Source organism: Trematomus bernacchii, unplaced genomic scaffold, assembly GCF_902827165.1.
Source record: "Trematomus bernacchii unplaced genomic scaffold, fTreBer1.1, whole genome shotgun sequence".
Taxonomy (NCBI): Eukaryota; Metazoa; Chordata; class Actinopteri; order Perciformes; family Nototheniidae; genus Trematomus; species Trematomus bernacchii.
This window is the reverse complement of record NW_022988066.1, coordinates 504,657-521,379: the sequence shown is the minus strand read 5'-3', so window position 1 is coordinate 521,379 and position 16,723 is coordinate 504,657. Positions and strand designations below refer to the sequence as shown.

Here is a 16,723-nt window from a genome sequence, read left to right as displayed (position 1 = left end):
AATGTTCTAGTTGTTAGTATTTGCCTTTACTAGGGCTTCACAATTAAACATTTAAAAACACTTGAATTCACATTATTTTGACTGATATTGCAATTGTAATATTCACAGAATCAAAGGGAAGGATAATTTTTTTGAATCGCTATTTACATTATCCCATTGAAAAATAAATAAAAAAGTGATGTGTTTATTTTTATTCTTTTTACGTGACGGTCTGTAGCAAACAAAATGATTTTATTTAGTCAGTAGAATTCTATTTATAGTTGTAGTAGGCCTGGCCCTTTCTACAGCTACACAGTCAAAAGTGTTAAGAACGCCATGACCATGATGTGTTATTTGAACTGTATTGAACTTGAAATGAATCTCACCTTTTCTGTTTCTTCAGATTCTTGCCCTTCTCCCATCCCAAGTTTACATACACCATCCCTGAGCTCACTCTCATACCCAGGTAATTATACTGCACTATTACCTGAATATCATTTATTCCCAAAGTAGCAAATGAACAGTATTCTCAATTTAAAACCAGTCATTGTGTTTATATCAGTTTCCTTCTGTTTTAATCAAATATTATACAGATCATAAAATGCTCATTACAGAAATAGAGCCCTGTGGTGTTTGGATGTGTCAGCGTGTATTCTTTATCTTTTACTCTCTTTTTTTTTAATTCGTCAGTTTCTTATTTGTGTTTTTTCTTTTTACAGCAAACTGGATGAGAGCGCAGATTTCAAAGCAGTTCCAACAAAAGAAAAACTAAACGGCTATAAGGTCGGGGAAAAAATTCAATGCTTTGTTTCAAAGGTAAGTCTGGAAAATCATAACGTCTTGCTTTTCTTTCTTTCTTGCAGTTCTTCATTAATCATAAATGATTTGAAAAGAGAAACAACTGCTCTCCTGATCTACAGTGTATTCATGTTTTTGTCCCCAGTTTGTTCCAGAGAGGAAGACTCTGGAGGTCACCACTGATCCTTCTGTTACCGGGACAGTTGAACTGCTGGCCCTGATCACCAATCCAACAGTACGTTTTTCCTATCAATTGGTCCATGTCCGATTTATTTGTACTAGTACAAACAGCTTAGGAGAAAATGAGAATAAATAAAACATCATTTGTAACTGCTGTGATTTGTTTAAACTTATTTTCAGGACGCCAGACACCCAGAAAAACTCTACAAGCTGGGTCAAGCTGTCAACGCCAAAGTGGTGGAAGTGAGCTCCAAACCTCAACGCTTAATGCTGTCACTCACGGGTAGGAGAAGCTCATTATCATTATGTTCCTGTTGCATTAAATCACATGCTATTTACTTACCTGACTTGCATACACTTTAATATGCCTGCGGGAGCCATTTGGGGTTGAGGTATTTTGACCAAGGACTCTTCAACAAGCTGAATGCAGGGGCTGGGGCTCAAAGTGCTGACCCTATGATCTGTAGATTAGTCATCTGAATCTCTCCGATGTCTATTCAAATCAAGAGACGACAATTCATTTGATTCTGTGGCTCTGGAGATACAGCGGTCGTCCATGTCAAAGTATCCTTGGGCCACATGCTTAACCCCAAATTACTCCAGATGCAACAGTGTATGAAAGTTAGTTTCCTTAAGAAGGTTCACCTTGTACAGCAGCCTCTGCCTCAGTTTGACTGTTTGAATGTTGAATTGTATGTGAACACAGACTGGAAAAGCGCTTCTAAATGCTTTCCATTTACCATTCCAGGTGTCCACAAGCTGGAGAAACACAGTGTTGCTATGGGGATGGTGACCAACATCCAGCCGACCGTCGGCCTCCTGGTCAAGCTGCCGTTCGGCGGCATGGGGGCTGTGGCTGTCACCGACCTGGCCGACGCCTACAGGCCGAACCCTCTGGACGGGTTCAGCAAGGACCAGCTGCTCAGGTCAGTGGAGGCAGCAGAGGAAGAGCCTGTTGTTTAACATGCATAGAAAATATATATGAAACACTAGTGATAAATACATTAATTATAGAACAACAATGTTAATGAAAAAAAAAATGTTCATCAAATAATATTGCGTCCCCACTCCAGAAGTCCTGAAAAAATCACACTATTATCATTTTAATATATGTTTTAATGATATTGTCAGTAATTCTCATTCATTCTCATCGTGTCCAAATTGACAATATCAGTCAATAAAATAGCAATTTGATGTTTTTTCTAAATCTTATAAGCCTTTTACTATTTATTTATCAGGCCAGTTAATGCCTGGCAAAATTGTATATATGGTATTGTATTAGTGGACCTGTACTGTGGCGCAAAACCAAATCAATCTATAACATGTAGATTTCTATCAGCAGGTTTTTATGTGAATCACTCCCTATGCACTTTTAAGTCTTGTTCTGTTGTTTTCTTGCAGCTTTGTTAATTGCTGGGTTTAGTTTTCTTCCCGATGTATCTTTTTATTGTTGGTGCCTTTGCGGTATATTGCATATAAAGCCCTTTGTAAACATTGTTTTAAAAAGTGATTATTAATATTTTTTTGTATTTTCTTCATGTGTCTGTGTAACCCTAAAGTAAACAACGTTAAGTTGAATTTAGCCTAATTAAAATGAACTATTAGAATCCTTACTGCCTTATAGTAATACATGTAAAGGCAATATAAACTACCAGCATCCCCAATGTATCTTTATTTATCTTTCATTGTAATGTACATTTTTGCCTCAGATGTTTCCTTCTCGGGGAAGAAAATGGAAAGTGGCAGTTGTCCATACGTCCATCGAGGTAAGAGCACGTTTGGTTGGAGTTTCTGTAATAAATTGCATCGTATCACAGCATTTGTTGAACTGTAACTCTGCTCTTCCAGACTCAACCAGAAGCAGACCAAGCCGGCGAAGGACCCGGAGGTTTTATCTTTAGACACACTGACGGCAGGCCAGATCATCAGAGGCTACGTCAAGTCTGTGGGAGAGCAGGGGGTCTTCATCAGGTAAATGTTCTGCGTCAGACTAGACAGACGTTTTTTATAGATTGTGTGGTGACTCGTAAAAGGAACAACATTATCCAAATGTCTCCTGGGAAATGTCGTTTCAATAGTTGTATCAGCATTTAGCTTCATCTTCTTCTACATGTTTGCCATCCAGGTTGTCAGCGAACATCACGGGAAGAGCTCAACTTCAACAGTCCTCCAAATACTTTGTCAGCCACCACAAGGTCCTCTCTGATCACCTGACCCCCAACAGCCTGCTCACCACCAAGATCGTCAGGTAGGAAGGAGCAGATTTTCTAAAGATGTGATTTCAGGAACTGGGCCATTTTTTGCTTTTGGACTCACCATCGTTCAGTGTCAGTTAGGCGATCCTGTGCCGGTCAAACCTATGTGCCACACTATGGTTCATGTTAGGGCTGTGCAATTAATCATTTTTTAATCGCAATTACGATTTTGGCCTGCCACAATTACAAAAACAACATAATCGAAAAAACCGATTATTTTGCTTTGCTAGGTTGTGACAGTGCACTGCAACATATTTGATCTAATTTATTTTATAGTCTAATTTATTTATCATATTTATATTTGTTTAGTAGCTTGTTGAAGTGCGCTCCAAAATATTTGTTGATCTTTTTTATTGGTATTTATTATTTTGATATTATTTATTTAAATGTAAATATAAATGTATCATTTATTTTATTTATTGGTTTTTCAGTTGAATTATACGTTCAGGGTAATCAACAGTTAAACAGATACTGTTCAAATTATTATTTTAATTTGTTTTAAAGTTCAATAAATGGATGTTTTCAAAGTCAATGAATAATCGTATTTAATAATCGTGATATCAATTATTGACCAAAATAATCGTGATTATGATTTTTGCCATAATCGCACAGCCCTAGTTCATGTCACACAACTCGCACGGGAACAAACAGCGACAAACACACCGTTTTCTGGCTAGATTATATAACATTTCAGACAAAACATTTTTTTTTTTCAGACAATCAGGGAAAAAGCTAGAAAAACATATTCAAACATATTATATTGACTTTAATCCAGAATACACCTTTTTGTAAAAAGATACTGATTCATAAATAGTTTGGTGAAAATGTAAAGACATAGAGAATAGGCCAATTAACTCTTTAAAAGGCCTATTTGCACAGTTTAGAATTGTCTGTGATTTTTGTAATTGATATCCATACAATTGCATTTTCTATTAAAGAAAAGTTACAAAAGTGCAATCTGCATTTCCATAGATCTCCATTCTATTGTTGGATATAAATAGAGAAAGGAATAAGCCATCATACTTGACGCTAGACAGTGGTTTGGACAAACAGGAAGACAGTAGCGCTGTAGTGCTGATCGGGTGTCTTTCCTTGTCTATCCCCTTGCAGCTTCAGGTATCGGCTAATTATAGAATCACTGCTGTCATCGTTTTTCATCCTGCGGCTCTTTTTCTATTCTTTTCCTCAGCATTGACACAAAGGAAGAGCTGGTCCACCTCTCTCTGCTCCCAGAGGACACTGGGAAGCCAGACGTCCTCCCAGAGTCCCTCGGCCTGCCGCTGCGTCTGCTCGGAGAGGAGAAGAAGGAGCACGACTCGAACAGGAGGAAACGTGCAGCATCCGAGAGCGAAAAGGTAACAAACAGAATCCTCTCACTTAAGTGTCTGCCTTCCTTCCTGCTGTGTACATTAAATAGTAAACACACTTAAGAGGACTTACTTCTCAGCTGCTGGAGGTTAACTGCCCTCTGTAATGGAAAAAACACTTATCCGTTATGACCTGCTCATTATCATTTGGGCCGGAAGTAATAAAAGCTGCATTGATCTCAGCCTCAGGTCAAAACTCTCTCCATACTCAGCAGCTTGAAAGAAACAAAGAAGTGGTTGACCAATCCCAACAGAGCTGGCCAGCTAACCAATCAGAGCAGACTGTATGTGAGAAATAAAGAGCTTTGTGAACATTAAAACATGGTAACATGTCACAGTAATGGCAGAAATACTAATATGAACCTGAAAATGAGCAAAATAGGGCCCTTTTTAAAGGCATTTGGACTCTGAGGAGACATTGCCGTGAATTGGGCCTATTTATAGAAAACAACTTAGTGATTTTGTACATCAGGAACTAAAATGTGATAGACGGATGAATGATAAAGTCATGTCTTTACTGAACTTTATACAATGCACGCAATGTGGTTTCCTGACAAGAAAACGTGTTTTCTTTGATAATAAATATAAAATTCTTTCTCATAAATGTATATGTAGAATATTAACCCTGGTTATTTTATTACAGTATATTTAATCTTAATGTGTGTATTGACTTTGTTTTTTATCTCCCAGACACCAGAAGAGTCCACCGTCTCAAAGAAGAAGAAGAAGAAGACAAAGCAATCGAAGAGTGATGAGAACGACAGCGGAGTGGAGGTGTACTTCAGAGAAGAGGAGGATAAGGAAGAGGAAGAAGTAACCAAATCTGTTTCTGTGAAAGTAAGTGAATACAATGCAGCGCAGTATTCAATCCAGTAATATCATCATCCAGAAGAATGTACTAAATGTCCCTCCTCTGTCTCTCTGCAGGTGGCTCAGAGCTCAGCAGCTCCGTCCAGACTGCAGCTGGCAGCAGGTTTCTCCTGGGACGTGGGACTGAGCTCCCTGAAGCCGGCCTCTGTAGCGCAGGAGGGCGACTCCAGCGAGGGAGAGGACGAAGATGGAAGCAGCAAGGTGAGCTCATCATAAAGAATCTTCTGGTTATTTAAGGTGTTAGAGCCAGTCTTTTGTTTTGTAAAAAGGGCCGAAAAAACGACATATCCCATGGCCCCAGCCTCTTAAGAGACACAGAGATAGGCAACGTGTGAAAGATGCTGTCGAGACACAGTTTTTAGTATGTCGTTTTGTATAGGACTACACAAAGTAAAAAAAGGAATATGATCCAAGTCGTTTATTATTTTATTTATTTGAGTTTTGCAAAGGCCTATTTTCTTTGATTAATGTTTGTGGAAATGTTTTTATTTTGTTGTGATTATACACGAGTGGCACAACATATCATTGGAAGGCAAACAAGTTATCACAACTGTAATGAATACATATAGAGGAAAGAGAAGTCATTAGAACTGTCTGTTTAAGGCTTGACGGAAACAAAGGAAGGCAGCAGCGACAAAAGGAATACAACTTCTCTGTCATCATCATATGTTTGCAGCCTAAATATTATCTCTAGAAGTCTCCTCCAATCTCTGAACCTGAAAATGTTCTACCATCACGACTAATTTTCTTCTTGGCGCACCATTCTCCTCCACCAGACCCAGAAGAAGACTCGCCACGAGCTGGAGCAGGAGAAGAAGGCGGCAGAGAAGGCCCTGGTGCAGCGGGAGACGGAGCTGATGAACCCCAGCCTGCGGCCCGAGGACGCCGCCGCCTTCGAGCGCCTGCTGCTCGCCTCCCCCGACAGCTCCCTGCTGTGGCTGCAGTACATGGCCAACCACCTGCAGGCCACGCAGATCGAGCAGGCCCGCGCCGTGGCCGAGAGGGCCCTCAAAACCATCTCCTTCAGGTGATTGACTTATGGTTAAAGAAGTTTTTAGCTATTTAACCGTGTTATTCAGTTCCATTTATTTTACATGGAGATCATTAAAAGACAGCAGGAATAAGTTTCCATCTGTCAATACAATCTTAAAAAGGTCAATCAGTAGAGAACAGATCTGCTCAGTGTTTCTCCCCTCCAGAACTGAAACGATTTAAAACTCTCAATTGTCCTTCCTGGCAGTCAAGACAGAGGCCAAGATAAAAAACAAACGGTTGCCTCGTAGCGTGCCTAACTTTAATGGATCATAACAAATCGGGTATGGAATAAATTTGCACATGCCCATTGTCAAAATGAGTTTTGAGCCCCTACATAGTCTGTGTTCAATAAGAAGGAGTGCTGAGTCAGCAGTCTGTGGCAAAATTCAGATAACTGCAATAACAAAAAACGCCTGGAACATACATGAACAGAGAAGAGACCAAATGTTAGAGAGAAGGGTACGATGGAAAATATCATCTCCCCACAGTAATGTATAGAAATATTGTGTTTGTCCCACAGCAGGGACATTTAAATTGCAGTAAAGGGACAGATAGGGGCACAAATATTTTATATATAAAAATGTTTATAATCCTTAATAATTAAAACAAGTATTTCTTGAGCTGATAAGATAATATGTGCATATCTGTTGCAATAGGGTGTGCCCAGGAAGGTTTGATAACATATTATTGATTTATATTTGTGTAACTCTTGTCCTGTCTGCAGGGAGGAGCAGGAGAAGCTGAACGTGTGGGTGGCGCTGCTGAACCTGGAGAACCTGTACGGCACCGAGGAGAGTCTGAAGAAAGTGTTTGAGCGGGCGCTGCAGTTCTGCGAGCCCATGCCCGTCTTCCAGCAGCTGGCCGACATCTACGCAAAGTGCGACAAGACCAAGGTACGATCGACAGTGAAGAGTAAAGGATTATGATTACTCAAGAGCTGAGCTTGTGGACATTTTTTATTTCCCCTTTACCTTCCCTTTGCTGTTTTACTAACAGCTTTTGTACCTTTGTAGAAAACTATTTACGCACCCTAACTGTCCAGTGTAACTATGTGGTTCTCAACAAACACATGATAATCCAAAAGATTATTGCATTGCTGCACAGTAAACTACCCAACAGTGTATATAGAGCACTTACAATGAGCACAACCGTAAACATCTACAGCAGTAAAACACAACAGCATTATTAATGCAGAAACATCTTGTAAACATATTTAAACTCTGACAGGGAACACTTTACACAAAATGACTCCTTTTTACTTGAACTACCCTTAGTAAGATGTGGTCATATATTTTTGAATGCACGACTATGGTACCTAAGTAAAGGATCCAAATACTTCTTCTACCACCAGGTACTAGGATCTGCTGACTGTATTTGTTTAGACGAATGGTAAAATACTGTCCTGTAGCCACTAATGTCCACATGTCCCTGTCTCATGTGTTTTTCCAGGAGGCAGAAGGCCTGTATAAGACGATGGTGAAGCGTTTCCGTCAGAGTAAGGCGGTGTGGCTGAGCTACGGGACCTTCCTGCTCCAGCAAGGTCAGAGTGACGCTGCCAGCGCTCTCCTGCAGAGGGCGCTGAAGAGTCTGCCCTCCAAAGAAAGTAAGAAACCCAAACATCAAAGGCGTAGTCACAAAACAGTTGGAGTTATACTTTTTGGCTGTACACCCACCCTTCAGATCTCATGTCAGAGGGCATTCGGTCTTTCTAATAATAAAAAAAAATGAACCCCCCTTACCATACGTGCTGTGTATATCCATAGGTTTGAACCTTTCCATATTCCTATTCCTCTCAGGTGTGGATGTGATCGCCAAGTTCGCTCAGCTCGAGTACCGTTATGGCGATTCGGAGAAAGGTCGCACCATGTTTGACAAAATCCTGACAAGCTACCCGAAACGCACCGACCTGTGGTCCGTCTTCATCGACCTCATGGTCAAACATGGGTCGCAGAAGGAAGTCAGGTGAGCGAAAGACCCTACTTTAATCTCTAACTCCTCATTGTCACTTCTAACACATTTTCAATCTCTAGACATTTTCTTTATATAAAGAGGGAAATGAAGTTGCTGAAGGATGCGGTGTCGTGTAAACTACAGGGTTTCTTAGGATGTTTTGAGGTGGAGTTAGTTACTCTTCCATGGTCAGTAAATTACCTACAGCAGATAGCCGTCAGCAGAACCCTAGTTTTGGAGACGTAGTACTGGCACGGAAGCAAAGTAATGTACTACTTTGGACAGGTACATCAGACAAACATACTGGCAGAAAGTGCATTTGCCTGGTCTTCAATAACACATTTAACAAACCAAACAGTGAAACACCACTAACTTCTATCTTCTGCAAGGTAAAAGGACTGTTTTTGTCAATGGAGTCTGGTAGCTACAAAAAGAGAACAAATTACAGCTTCAGTTCCCTCCTAGAAATAGCTGTACATTTTAAATATAGCACAGAAGTACATTGCTTATCCCCCATGCCAGTACCTCGGACTGTTACTCCAAACTGGGCACATCTACTGTAGGTACCTCATACTAATTGTTTTTTAAATTATCCCTTTAATGGTTTACATGAGAAAATCGGACATCCGGTTAAGTGATTAAGACCAGTTTTATGACCAATCATAATGAATTCTTCATGATGTTTTCCAACTTCCTGTCTCCTGCAGGGCGCTCTTTGATCGAGTGATCCACTTAAGCGTTTCAGTGAAAAAGATCAAGTTCTTCTTCAAGCGCTACTTGGAGTACGAGAAGAAGCTCGGCACCCCGCAGAGCATCCAGGCTGTCAAAGAGAAGGCCATGGAGTTTGTGGAAGCTAAAGGCACAGAGGCTGCCAACTAATGACCAAACCGCACACACCTTTGTGTTTCGGTGTGGACTGCAGCGATCTGAGCCTCACACATGTTTGGAAACAAGTGTGTGGCTCCCTGCTAAAGATTATGAACTCCTCAGCTTGTAACCTAGGTTTTTTTATTGTACTGGAGACTAAAGGTCATAACTTTTGTAAAGTGAGTTGTAACCATCTATAAATGTCAAAACAAACTTGTATTTAACATTTCATTTTAGGCAATTTTGTGTGTAATGCTATGAAGAGAGAAATGAATGTCATGACTATTAATTACTGCATATTTGAATGGCTACCAAACCTTTTATGGGAGCATGTTTCTATAAAATGACAATGACGCTTCAATAAATCCAACACCAATACAATACATTACGTGACGTTTTATTTAAAAGCAACAAATACAAAATAACAATATATAGGGACATGTTTACATACAATACATACAGGCAAGACTAGTTTTCTATCAGTCTCTTTTTAAAAGGAAAAGGGCATGGGACATACTCTGTAACAATATTGTCTACTTTAAATTGCCATGGTTGTAATACCGCTGGTCTTAGTTTGAGACGGAGGTCGTGGCTCTACCTCTGACTGCGTTTCACCTACATTGGCAGTATTGAAGATGCATGTGTGGCACAGGGTTATAGGGTGACTTGACATGGGTTGTGCTGGCTGTATTGGTAACACCCCTGAGATATAAGAGGTATCCATACTGATCCTGTACTCTGAAGTCCCGCTCAATGCCTGAAGTGTTTGTCTCTGGCAGTGCTGCACTAGTCGTCCAATGACAGTGGCAATGATATCCTGCTCTCTAATGTGGCTCCTGTTTCCTGTCATGTTTTGTTTTGTTGGTGAACAGTGCAATATGGAAGTTGAACTAGGAGCTAATTTTTTTTATGAAAAGATCCTATTCATCCACTCACTCCCTGACTGATCTGACCAAGTCATTTTGGCGCTGTCAATATCCAATTCCCTTCAAGGCGTATTGCTCAAAGGTCAGCAGCAGGGCGGCCACTTTGGGATCATTATCAACATTTCCTGTGAGATGTCTTTAAGATGACCGCTGTCCATCATCCCTAGTGTATTTAATGTGTGTGTTTCCTGTAAGGGGAGTTCGGTTTCCTCTCACACAGCTCTTTCACACCTCCTCCGGATCCAGCGGACCCTCTGAACCCTGGGGAGCGTCTGTGTGGAGCCGGAGGATGGGTTTGTTGCACATGGGGCAGACGCTGCGGATCTCCAGCCACTTGAGCAGGCACCTGACAGGACAAAAAACAGTTTCTTAAAAAAAGGAACAATTGAATCTAGTTTAGGACAACACTATCACCGCTTAAGAATCCTTATTTGCTGAAATTAATTTATCAACAAAGATGTGTTTACTTATAAGTAACTAAGTTTTGTAAGGAAGCCCAATTCTGCCATTGTGATTGAAAAAAATCATGTTAATTATGAGAAGCTTTTCACAAACTAAATGCATGTTATATGTAATTTACTATACCTGAATAATAAGAAGCTTACAAGAAAATATATTAATTGGAGAAAGGCTGTCAATCATTTTGAGAAAGTTTGTCACAAAGACTTGCAAACATATTTTATCCCATAAGCATTACTTGTTTATTTACTTTTTTGCGGAAATGTACTTTTATATCTGTTCGACTTACTGAATAATGTAACAAAATATTTGTCTTCAACCTGACAAATCTTGGTGAAAACTGCATAGATATTTGACTTTTTTGAAGTGTTTGTTCAACTCAGCATTATGAAAGAGTATGTCATAGTTCAAAATATTTAATACCACTCAAGTGTGCAGGGCAAGCTGCCATATCTTGTTTGTTTATTCAGCATATATGGAAGCCCATTTAAGCCAGTGTGATGGAAAAAGAGATTATGCAAGTCATTATGTGAAACTCGAAAGTAATAAATCAGTATATACAAATATTGAAGTCGTAACTATATATTACAAAAAATTGCCTTTAAAAAAACCTTTAGAAGGCTTTCTTGTATAGGCCATATCATTTTGACATTCTTACTAAATTAACTTGAATTTCGAAAGAAAAATATAAATGTATATATTAAATATATAATACTAGATATTAGTAGTATATATATTTTTTTTAAACAAGTGCTAGTTTCCATGTTTAGTTTTTCTTTTACAAGCAGCATTGGGCCTCCATACCTGACAAATCCAAGGTGTAAACGTGGGCTAACTGTTTCTCCCTATCCAGTCCTAATGCTAAGCTAACCGTTGACCATTTTAACAAAAGCATCTTCTTCTCATCTTACTATTGCCCAGAAAGCGAATAAGCTTTCTATTTATACGTTCCATTGTAGTTAAACTCACTTCTTGTGAAATGCATGTGAGCATGGGCACACTCCCAGTTCATCTCTGGTCCTGAACTCTTCCAGACACACTGCACAGGTTTGCTGCAAGGACGGAAAAAACACCAAGGTTAGTTCAGCAATCTACATTTCATTACATTTATTGTGTTTTCCCCTAATCTGTATTCCACTGTGGGCCTGTATCTCACAACAGCCAATAACATTGCCATTTGTAAGTAAGGTACATTTCAGTAGTAAATCAATTTCATCTGACCTAGATTTTGAGCAAAGCACAAGTAAAAGCGCCTGTTTTTAATGCTTTTACCTTAACTATGTTCTCTATTAAAAGGGCTCATAAGACCTTGTACATAGGCAGAGGTTGGACAGTTAATTAAAAATGACGGCTGACCACCACTGCCTTGGAAAGGCAGCAAAGAAATTGCAAAAGCCATCTTTTGAGCAATCACAAGAGACAGAGTAGGGATCTTTTTATAATGCATATTGAATGAGTGCAGTTATTCCTGGAGTCCTAAATTCTGCTACAAGGAGAGAGCAGAGCAGGCCCTCTCACATTTTTTTTTTAAATGGCGGCATTTGAGTTACAAGATCTTTTGAGGACATCTTGAGTGTGTGCTGCATGTTAATCACATCTGAGAGGAGAAATTGATTTAGTTAACTAACCGAACCCTCCCAGCTCATGTGTCATCTGAGCTGGAGTGCAAACAGTGTGGGGGTAACATTATGTGTACTGCTGCCAGGTCATAACATATACATTAAGCACAAGTGATGTGTATGAGCTTTTGTTTGCAGAAAGAATGACTTACTCCGAGAAGGCTCAGTTTCTTGCTGGCTCCCTTCAGCACCACCTATGGTTAGAAATATGAAAAGGACTGAAGTATTGTGTCATGTGAAGGATGTGTCAGCACTATTATTCTTGCAGAAAATCGATGGTGTAAAACAAACACTTCAGATGGCTTCAATAATCTGCCTGTGACGGGCTTGCAAAGTATCAGCAGGAGTGGTTTGTACTCTTGTTTGTGATATTTGTATCTTTCATATAAAAAAAAATATCATAATGAATACATAATACAGATGGCTGGAGTTGAACCTTCAATGAGGCTGAAAATATTTTCATCAACTGTCACCCCGCTACATTGTGACACCCTGTTCCCAGATCACCATATCAGGCCTTTTCACACTGCAGCTGGATGAACAGCTTTGAATCAGAGGGCAGGTAAGGACACTCGATGAAGACAAGGTCATCTATAAAGGGTGGTGTTATGTTTCACAGTTGACAATAATGGTGTGAAATGCTATAGTAGTATTTATAACCAGCCTCAGAAGCGGGTGTTACATGTTCAACCATAGTGACATATGCTGCAGGGACATACCTCATTGTAGCTGAACTGCTCCCTTGTTCCTTGTTGTTTCAACCTGAGAGTGGCAGAGAGAGAACAACATCTGTACGGTAGAAAAGATTGGCGTAATAACTGTAACTTAATTCAGTGGTTCACAACCTGGGGGCTGGGGCCCTAACTCCATAGTGATCTATTTTGTTTACCACTCAGATACTAAACCCTCAGTAGCCAAGCCAGTTTTCCATCCAAATCTACCCTTCATTTGTACCCCATTTTGAGGTAATCAACAATGAAAATCACTGATTCACTTGACTACAGACATGCAACCGGTGACTAGGGGTCATAAGATGATATCCTTTTATATATGGGGGTTTCAGGGCAAACTGACTTAAAGGAACTCATAAAATACATCAAACCTCAGTATATTGTCATATCAACAAGCAATTTAGTATAATCTAATAACTTTGGATGAATCGGCACTATAGCCTAGGCCTACACATTTTAAGAAACTGTCTTAACTCAATTGATACATAACATTTTTGATCATATAATTTTATACAATACTATTTAAAAACTGATAATGATTTATTGGTTGTATCATTGTGTCATTTATAATAACTGCACAACATGTGCAAGTTTTGAGTCCTTTATGTGGTATTCGCATCTGCCACATGGGGGTAGCGCAAACAGTTTTAAAATACAACATTGAGGTTATACCACTTGATGAAAGGCGAACATTTTTGTAAACAGTTACTTATTTGCACTTACAGCTGAAGTAAGGCCAAACTAGAATTGATTTGGATTTGTGTTTGTGCGGACCTGATAAATGTAAGTCAAACATTGACTCGTCTTGTAGTTGTTTTGGCTGTAGCTAGCTGGTGAGCTAGTTTGTTGCTAACTATTGTCTGCTTTTTGGTGCTTGGCAGGTAGCTTTTTGTGAGTTTTACAACCTTTTAATGAAAACAGGCCGATTTATCAGTCTCAATCTCTATTACTTGGCGATTTTTAATTAATAGCCTTACTTTTGTTGTATGTTTTAAGATGTAAACATTATCATAGCACAGGGACAGATTGAATTAAGCTGGTACAAAGCATTGTTTCTTTTTTTAATTTATATTTTTTGACATGGTCCCCGATATAAATGTAGTGAACAAACTATAAATAATGAAGTCATTTTTGTATTTGTTTTCTAATCAAACAATTATAAACCATATTTAGCATGTTTGACAGCTCTGCAGGGCAACACTCCATACATTTGCATCATGATAGCTGCTATCATCACACATTAAGATGGTATTCCCAAGATGGTTTTTCATTAACATTTAACCTGCTGTAGCACAAACCAGGTTGCACTCTTGCTGTACCCAATGACACCACTTTACTTTTTGTACTTTCTGTTTTTCCCCACATTTCTCATGTAGCTACCTTTCTCACTTTCTCCCCAGATTTTCACAGTCACCCTGTCAACATTCCTCCCAAACCTACCTGAAAAGGTAGCAGCAGAAGATGAGGCTCAGCATAAAGACAAAAAGGCCGATGCCCAGCACAATGACGTATACATTGAGCGGGAGGTGATAGATGTCAGACGTCATGCTGCAGTAGTGTTCAGAGCGCTGAGAACCCAAACCACACAGGCATCCTGGCAGGAAGAGTTTACAGATACAGATTACATACTGGTAACTCTTAACTTGTAGGGTCAAAGTTTAGTTCAATACATATTCTTTCTCTTTAAAACCCAATATTGTTAAATGTAGAGAAGCAGTCATGATGTGGGACGAAGTCTAGTTTTCTGTATTTTCAGCTATTTTTACAAACTCAATCTTTTAAACTGAATTTTACTTCAGGAAATAGAGAGCTACTGAGAAAACTGTCTGGCAACCTAATTGTTTCCTGTCAAACACCAAAGCACCCTAAGATAACAGTATCCAGTCCAGCATTACAGTGCAGGCTTAAATTGGCAACCTAGACTTTGCAATTTGAACAGCCAATCGTTATGAGCAGTTGAGTTAAGAAAATCTATATTATTTACAAGCAGTAAAAAAATCTAAATTGTTTGGTGATGAGAAACAAATGGAATCCTGGAAGGGCAGCAGGACATTGTTGATTTTGGTATTTGTTGCAAAACTTAAACCATACGTGACTGGTCTTTTTTTAATACAATTATTTTGGTGTTTGTTTTGGATGCAGGTGTGTCAAGGGAGCTTGTGACTGGCACTGTGGTGGAAACTGAGACGATCACTGGACTGCACGTTAATTGTCTGTGAACAAGACAAACATGGAGGAGAGACACCACTTCCGCCACACCGCCATCTGTTCCACAGACTCTATAGGGGTGTGTGTGCGTGTGTGTGTGTGTGTGTGTGTGTGTGTGTGTGTGTGTGTGTGTGTGTGTGTGTGTGTGTGTGTGTGTGTGTGTGTGTGTGTGTGTGTGTGTGTGTGTGTGTGTGTGTGTGTGTGTGTGAGACAGCACTGGGGGATGGAGGATAGGGATGTGTGCTGTCTGAAATGTGTGTGTTGCAGGTGGTAGGGGTTGGGGGGTATTAAACAGATTAAACTCCAGGGACTAAAGGACCATTTGGTAAAACAATAGCGGAGGAAGCCCCACTTCCACAGGCCACATGTGTTCCTATTCATTTGCAGCGAGGATGTTCTTTGCCAGCCTCGAAGTCCATGTGTCTCTCTTTAGAGGGAATGAATGGGTACAGCTTGCACATCGTGGGGGGTATGGGGTGGATAATTTGACATGGCTGGGTGGTTGGGGGATTTACAGGGGAAGAGGGGGGTTTATTGTAGGGAAGACCTAGGATAGCATAATGAGAGATACAATTATGAACATCCTGGATGCACTTCGGAATCAGTGGACAGTAACAAAACAAGAGTTTATAAAAAAGTTAGGGAATAAAAAAAGAAAGACCAGGACAGCACTCCATTTTGTCTAGTTAATATTGCCACATGTACGTTTCGTAGGATTGAAAATGACCAGAATACACGCTGAAAAGGGCCTTTAATGTCTATAAATAATCATTATAAATAGTCAAAGTGGAGTGCTGTCATAGTCCTCCTTTTTTCTTCTACATTAAAGATCCAGCAGCCAGTCTTCAAGGTCCAATTGTGGTTTGAGTACGTTTTGTCTTCTTCTTAGGGAATTTAGAGGATAAATATCTTCAGTTTCGGTTGTCAAACAAACATGACCTTGAGTTATTTTTATATTTGATCTGCATTCTCTCAGAAATGTTCCCTTTCACAAGTACACCCATTACATGGATCCCATAAGCTGAGCAGAAAGCTGAGTAACTGACTCTACGAGATATACAAGTTAGGACACGCACCACCACCTCTTGTGTATTTGGCAGACAGCAGAGAAATCCACTCACTTACCGTTACACCATTGGAATGGTTGCATGAAATTTGACTCCCAGGGTAGCAGCAGTAAATGCAGGCCCTGTCAGGAGAAGGCTGGAGGGTAGCCAAGCTCGTGGGCTGGAGCTCCGGAAACTGGATCTGTTTGGAGCCTAATATTCAGTCCTTTTGTTGGCTTGTGTCAGACTCCTCTGAAAAAACAACCATCAAGATTTTTCAGATTTACTCAGATTCCACAAATCCTCAGGGAGGTGCAGTTTTGTTGGCTCAGCAGTCTGTGCTGCCCAGCATTCCCCAAATCTGGATTAACCACTCCGTGTAAAGACTGGGAGATTTGGTACTGGGATTTGGACCGCGACTGGAGACCTCATG

The 16,723-nt window shown here is 39.9% G+C and overlaps 2 protein-coding genes across 3 annotated transcripts in view; one reads left to right on the top strand and one right to left on the bottom strand.

Moving 5' to 3' along the window:
- The window catches only part of pdcd11 (programmed cell death 11), a 21,506-nt gene extending 11,822 nt beyond the window's left edge, over positions 1-9,684 (top strand). Inside the window, exons 21-36 of one of the 2 annotated variants that reach the window (XM_034120422.1) lie at positions 383-445; positions 699-795; positions 923-1,012; positions 1,138-1,240; positions 1,706-1,883; positions 2,667-2,723; positions 2,806-2,928; positions 3,083-3,205; positions 4,402-4,567; positions 5,270-5,416; positions 5,507-5,650; positions 6,226-6,476; positions 7,209-7,377; positions 7,934-8,087; positions 8,281-8,446; positions 9,142-9,684. In XM_034120422.1, coding sequence (XP_033976313.1) covers positions 383-445; positions 699-795; positions 923-1,012; positions 1,138-1,240; positions 1,706-1,883; positions 2,667-2,723; positions 2,806-2,928; positions 3,083-3,205; positions 4,402-4,567; positions 5,270-5,416; positions 5,507-5,650; positions 6,226-6,476; positions 7,209-7,377; positions 7,934-8,087; positions 8,281-8,446; positions 9,142-9,313 — 2,203 coding nt within the window. In that variant the 3' untranslated portion in view covers positions 9,314-9,684. The remainder of the gene's footprint in view (positions 1-382; positions 446-698; positions 796-922; positions 1,013-1,137; positions 1,241-1,705; positions 1,884-2,666; positions 2,724-2,805; positions 2,929-3,082; positions 3,206-4,401; positions 4,568-5,269; positions 5,417-5,506; positions 5,651-6,225; positions 6,477-7,208; positions 7,378-7,933; positions 8,088-8,280; positions 8,447-9,141) is intronic. The other variant, XM_034120421.1, reaches the window with a different exon arrangement.
- On the bottom strand, positions 9,681-16,723 carry zgc:175214 (uncharacterized protein LOC557610 homolog). The gene is made up of 6 exons (XM_034120424.1): positions 16,370-16,723; positions 14,477-14,630; positions 13,025-13,067; positions 12,458-12,499; positions 11,656-11,738; positions 9,681-10,573 (listed from the first exon to the last, which is right to left on the bottom strand). Exons 1-6 carry the CDS (start codon positions 16,392-16,394, stop codon positions 10,453-10,455), a joined length of 468 nt encoding a protein of 155 aa, XP_033976315.1. The 5' UTR covers positions 16,395-16,723; the 3' UTR covers positions 9,681-10,452.